We start from the raw sequence: 6265 nt of genomic DNA, 5'->3' as shown, positions 1-6265 counted from the left end.
TGCCCGCGAATGGGGAATCGCCGTATGGAGATCGCGGGCTTCCTGTTGTGCCACCTTCGCGGATTTCAGTCAAGAGATGGCCAAATTGTTTGATCGCTCTGCTCAGGGTGACGAGGCGGCGGCCCAGTTATCACGACTGTCACAGGGGAGGAGCTCCGTCACTGACTATGCTATCCAGTTCCAGACTTTAGCGGCGACATGCGGCTGGAATGAGAGCGCGCTGCGCGCTCGTTTTCTTGAGGGGTTGGATTTCGCCATTTCAGATGAACTCGCGGCCATAGAGCTCCCGCGGGAATTGGATAAACTCATTAGTCTCGCGCTCCGTATTGAGGGTTGTCTCAGCCGGCGCCGCAATCAACGGCAAACACCCACCCCGTGGCGCCACCTAGAGTCCTCTTCAGCCAGTTCAGCCAGCCGACAGCCCTCGGAGGAGGAGCCCATGCAGTTGTGTCATCTCCGGCTTACACCACGGCAGAAGCAGGAGTGTCTGTCGTCGGGGGCGTGTCTATACTGCGGCAAGGGAGGCCACTTCGCCCTTCAGTGCCCGTTAAAGGGCCAGGGTCCACCAGTGAGGCGGAGAGTCCTGGTGGGCACGGTTCTCAGCTCAAGCTCTCTTGCAACATTCACTCAGCTGCCGTTCCAACTCTCCTTCCAGAGTCGTTCACACACTGGACTCGCCCTTGTGGACTCAGGGGCTGAGGGGAACTTCCTTGATGCTGCCTCTGCTCAACATTGGAGAATACCGCTTCTTCCTTTGGTTAGTCCCGTATCAGCATGGTCATTAGCTGTCCGTCCCCTTGCCACAATCACCCATGTCACTCCCAAGATAGATCTGCAAATTGCTGGCAGCCATCATGAGTGGATTGAACGTTTTATTATTGATTCCCCTAAGGCTCCTTTAGTTCTGGGACACCCATGGTTGCACAAGCACAATCCCCACATTGATTGGGTCGGTAATTCTGTTTTAGCCTTGAGTCAGTCTTGTCACGTGTCATGTTTGGGTGCTGTTTTTCGTCCTTTCTCTGTGTCTTGTGTTCCTCAGGAGGATCCCTCTGACCTGAATGGTGTTCCGGCGGAGTACCATGATCTTCGGGCGGTCTTCAGTAGGGCCCGGCCCACCTCGCTACCTCCGCATCGCCCCTTCGACTGTCCCATTGATCTCCTCCCGGGCTCTTCTCCGCCTAAGGGTCGTTTATATTCCCTTTCAGGTCCTGAAAGAGAGGCCATGGACAAGTACATACGTGAGTCACTTCAGGCTGGGCTCATCCGCCATTCCTCCTCTCCCGCTGGTGCAGGGTTTTTCTTTGTTCAGAAGAAGGACAGCTCCCTGCGCCCCTGTATCGATTACAGAGGTTTGAATGACATTACTATCAAGAACAGGTACCCCCTACCTTTAATGTCTTCTGCTTTTGAATTATTGCAGGGAGCTCGGGTCTTCACCAAGTTAGACCTGCGCAACGCCTACCACTTGGTGCGCATTTGGGAGGGGGATGAGTGGAAGACGGCATTTAACACCCCTTCGGGGACACTAAGAGTACTTGGTTCTTCCGTTTGGTCTTACCAATGCTCCAGCAGTTTTCCAGGGACTCGTCAACAGCGTGTTGGGGGACATGATTAATCAATTTTGTCTGTGTATTTGGATGATATTTTGATTTTCTCCTCTTCTCTCCAATTACACACCCAGCATGTCAGACGGGTTCTCCAGTGGTTACTAGAGAACCAGTTGTTTGTTAAGGCGGAGAAGTGCGAATTCCATGCTGAGTCAGTTACGTTCCTTGGCCACATTATTTCTACGGAGGGGATCAAGCCTGATCCCGCTAAGATTGAAGCTGTCGCCCAGTGGGCGGTCCCTGACTCCCGGAAGGCTCTGCAGCGTTTCCTGGGTTTTGCCAACTTCTACCGGCGATACATCCGGAATTTTGGTCAGATCGCTGCACCGCTGACAGCCTTACCCTCCACTAAGGTGTTCTCCAGGTGGAACCGGGAGGCGCAGGTAGCCTTTGACATTTTAAAGTCCCGTTTTGTCTCTGCACCTGTTCTGTTGGTTCCAGATCCGGAGGCCCAGTTCATTGTCGAGGTTGATGCTTCGGAGGTTGGGGTTGGCGCAGTTCTATCTCAGCGTTCCCTCCATGATGGGAAGGTTCATCCTTGTGCATTCTTCTTTTGTCGTCTCAGGCCTGCAGAATGTAACTATGACATCGGCAATAGAATACTGCTGGCGGTACGATTGGCCTTGGGTGAGTGGCGTCATTGGTTGGAGGGGTCAACGCAGCCCTTCTTGGTCTGGACGGATCACAAGAATCTGGAATACATCCGTTCGGCCAAGAGGCTGAGCTCGCGTCAGGCCCGCTGGGCGCTCTTCTTTGCCAGATTCAACTTCACCCTCTCGTACCGGCCGGGATCTAAGAACACCAAGCCCGATGCCCTCTCTCGCCTGCTCCGGGGGGGAGTTTGCGGCCGAGGCCATCCTTCCTGAGGGGGTGGTGGTCGGGGCTCTTTCGTGGGGTATCGAGCAGCGGGTTGAGGAGGCAGGTTGAGGGGTGCAGGTGCCGGGAGAGTGCCCGGCGGGCAGGTTGCCGGTGCCGGCTGCGCTCTGAGGTCCTTGAGTGGGGTCACTCGTCCAGGTTAGTCTGCCATCCAGGTATTCGGAGAACGTTGTCTGCCATCCGACAGCATTTCTGGTGGCCTACTATGGCCACAGATGTTAGACAGTTTGTGTTGGCCTGCCCCACATGTTCCCAAAGTAAGCCTGTCAATCGCCCTCCTGATGGTCTACTGCATCCTCTCCCTATCCCTTCCCGTCCTTGGTCACACATTGCCCTTGATTTCGTCTCTGGGCTTCCTCCGTCGAAGAGAAACACTGTGGTTCTCACGGTGGTGGATCGCTTTTCCAAAGTGGTTCACTTTATTCCCCTGCCCAAGCTGCCTTCCGCCTGGGAGACCGCCCAACTGGTGGTGGATCACGTCTTCCTTTTCAACGGTTACCGGTGGATGTGGTTTCAGATAGGGGTCCCCAGTTAGTCTCCCGGTTCTGGAGGGAATTTTGTAGACAGATTGGGGCCTCTGCAAGTCTGTCTTCTGGTTTTCATCCCCAGACCAATGGGCAGTGTGAGCGGGCCAACCAGGATCTAGGAAGAATGCTCCGCTGTCTAGCATCCAACAATCCAAGTTCCTGGTGCCAGCAGCTCTCCTGGGCAGAATACGCTCATAACACCCTTCCTGCGGCCACGTCAGGTATGTCCCCTTTTGAGTGTGCTGTTGGTTATAATCCACCTTTGTTCCCATCACAGGAACCCGACGCAGCGGCTTTCCTCACGACGCCCTGGCTTTCGTCCAGTGCTGCCGTCGCACCTGGGAGAAAGTCAGGAGGATTTTGGTCCAGACCTCTGGCAGAACCAAGGCTGCAGCTGATCATCGCCGGTCCTCTCCTCCTGCCTATGTGTGTGGTCAACGGGTTTGGCTTTCTACCAAGGATCTGCCTCTCCGGGCGCCTTCTCGTAAGCTGGCACCCAGATTCATTGGGCTATTCTGCATCACCAAGGTGGTTAGTCCGGTGGCGATCAGGCTCAAGCTCCCTCCTACTCTTGGTCGGGTTCACCCAGTGTTTCATGTTTCCAGGGTCAAGCCTGTGTTCTCTTCCCCCCTTAATCCTGCTTGCAGTCGCCCCACCCCCCCGCCCCATCGTCTTGTGGATGGATCTCCTACCTATACGGTTAAGAGATTACTCGATGAGCGGCGCCGCGGCAGGGGGTTTCAGTATCTTGTGGACTGGGAGGGGTATGGCCCAGAGGAGAGGTGTTGGGTGCCGTCCCGGGACATTCTGGACCGCTCGTTGATTGAGGACTTCCGGCGGCATCGAGGTAGGCCCCTTCCTAGAGCGCCAGGTGACGCTCCTGGGAGGGGGGGTACTGTCGGGTCTCGGGGCTAATCACCTGCCTTTTTGGTGTGTGTGTGTGTGTTGGGATGGTTTGACAGCACACCGCGTCTGCTTGTTTGTGTTTTTCCCCGCCTCCCTTGTTTCCCCGTTGTTAACCTTAATTGCTCGCCACCTGTTCTCTATGTCCTTCTAATTTTTTTCCCCTTTATTATTCCCTGTGTTTCTCTGTCTATTGTCAGACTGTTGTTATTCATACCAATAGCTCCGATCATCTAGCAGCTCTTTGTACTCACCTTGTCGTGTCTTGTCCTCAGGCTCCAGTGTGTTTAGCTGATTTCTCTGCCCTTGTTCTTACAAGCCCAGAGCTCCTAGTAGCTTCCAGCTGTCATCCCTTCGGTTCAGCTGTTATACGTACTTCTGTGAAACGTGACTCATCTGCTACTCATCCTGTCACTGCGAGTGAAACCTGTGAAACGTGACTCATCTGCTACTCATCCTGTCACTGCGAGTGTAACCTGTGAAACGTGACTCATCTTCTCTGTCTCCGCTGTGTGAATAAAGCCTTGAGTTTACCCGCATCTGAATCCAGCCTGCTTTCTCCTGACAATAGTAGGCCTAACGTTACTCCGCATCTAGGAACTTTTCTTAGAACTATATTTACCCTCTGTCTAACTCTTTTACAATGTTCACCTGTAAGTTTACCTGCACGTTTTCTTTCGCCTTTGTTTTGTTTTTATATTCTCTACCTATGTTTACTGATGTCTTTATCTTGTATCTGTGTGTCGTACACATTTGTTGTATGTGTGTGTTATTATTTTGTGTCTGCAATGCAGTTGAGTTGATATTTGAGTGTATGTTACTCTGTTTGTCTGTAATCAAGACATTTTATAAATGTGATGTAATTGTTATGTTGATTTGTATAATTTTTTTATTAGTTATGAGAAAGACATATCAACGTCCACACCATCGAAAAGTGGATTTACAATGCCACCACCAGCTCTATCCACTATTGTCTCAGAGTCGCTTTCTGACCGGTGAGACTTGTATGTTGTGTCGTTCAGGCAACGAGTGACAGTTTTTATAACAATCAACATGTTTATCTGTTTTTATTGTCATTTTTCCAGAGATGATGACTTCTCAGTCCCTGGAGTTGAAGAGTTGGCTAGTAGCAGCGTACAGGATAAAAACATTCAGGAATTAGATGCAAGGTATTGATTAGTGAGACATTTGTATACATTCTTTATCAAACTTCACTTTATAGTTATTGTCTCCATCATTACTTCAACCAGTGATGGTGACATAAAATCTTCTTTTTTATCTCTCTTTAGTATGTCATCACTGGATCTGGATGTCATCAGTGAAGATGAATTTAACAACATTAAAAACTCAATGTAAGTTGTTGTGTTGACTGAATAGATGTTTTAAATTATATAGTTAGATTGAATATAATTTTCCAATTTTACTACATAGTATCGAGTGGGAAGATGACACCTGGTGTCCTGATATGGAGACAAAGTCTATGTCATCATTTGAAGAAGACGAATCAAAGGAAATAGATACAGACTATGATGGCAGTGATGATGAGGACTATATGCCACATATTTGTGTGCGGTAGGTTCAATACTGTATGACTATTATATTGAAGTTATTCATATGTTTGCTAGATATTTTTTAAATATTTGTGTTACAACAGGACTGGCGGTGCTCTGAAGACTCTGATTTGTCTGGATTCCCTTCAAACAATTAGTATGGAGGACACTGTGCACGATGCTGAAGACAACTCCCAAGACCCAACTATTGCAGACATACATCCAATCCCAGAGACTGCTAAAATCATGGTTGAGGATGACATAATTGGCCAGCCAGCATCTATAACATACCACAGTTGTCTGAAGCTGCTTGCCGAATATCTTGTTCTACCTGTGAACATGTGTACTGCTAAGGACACAAACACAAATGCAGAGTGTGGGGCACATAAACCATTTGAGGTCAACATCCATTCCAGGGGTACAGCTGCAATTGTGGAATGGGTGAGTCAGAACTTTGGTTGACTGTATTGATAACATGTTTTGAACAATTGAAAATGTTTTAGATGTGTAATATAGGTTAAATATATATATTTTTAATTGTCTTTCTTTTTCTGATATGTTGTAATGGTCACACTGTTTGGAAATGGTCTTCACAGTCCAATTTTAAATATGGAATGCTTGCTGTCCTCGAGCTGACGATGCGGTACTTGTCTCTGGAGTGTAGTCCTCATCAGAGTCAACAATGCTTTCATCATGGAAACTCTTACATGCAGAACAACGTATATGTTATGAATCTTACACAAAATTCATCTTCATCACAATGTAAATGATGGTAATGGAAAAACGTGTATCATGCAAC

General features: G+C 49.2%; 1 protein-coding gene across 1 annotated transcript; it reads left to right on the top strand.

The window, feature by feature from the left end:
* Nucleotides 1–4861: 4861 nt before the first annotated feature.
* On the top strand, nt 4862–5928 carry LOC132095875 (uncharacterized). Its single transcript, XM_059500971.1, has 5 exons — nt 4862–4911; nt 5002–5085; nt 5206–5268; nt 5348–5488; nt 5571–5928. Exons 1-5 carry the CDS (start codon nt 4862–4864, stop codon nt 5926–5928), a joined length of 696 nt encoding a protein of 231 aa, XP_059356954.1.
* Nucleotides 5929–6265: the final 337 nt, after the last annotated feature.

Source organism: Carassius carassius, chromosome 2 (assembly GCF_963082965.1).
Source record: "Carassius carassius chromosome 2, fCarCar2.1, whole genome shotgun sequence".
Classification (NCBI taxonomy): Eukaryota; Metazoa; Chordata; class Actinopteri; order Cypriniformes; family Cyprinidae; genus Carassius; species Carassius carassius.
The sequence above is the reverse complement of the archived record's forward strand: the minus strand, read 5'-3'. Positions and strand labels throughout refer to the sequence as shown.

Coding starts and splice junctions, on each gene's coding strand:
- LOC132095875 (XM_059500971.1), top strand. CDS start 4,862: ATGCCACCACCAGCTCTATCCACTATTGTCTCAGAGTCGCTTTCTGAC. Junction 5,086..5,205: donor ATTCAGGAATTAGATGCAAG/GTATTGATTAGT, acceptor ATCTCTCTTTAG/TATGTCATCACTGGATCTGG. Junction 5,269..5,347: donor AACAACATTAAAAACTCAAT/GTAAGTTGTTGT, acceptor TTTACTACATAG/TATCGAGTGGGAAGATGACA.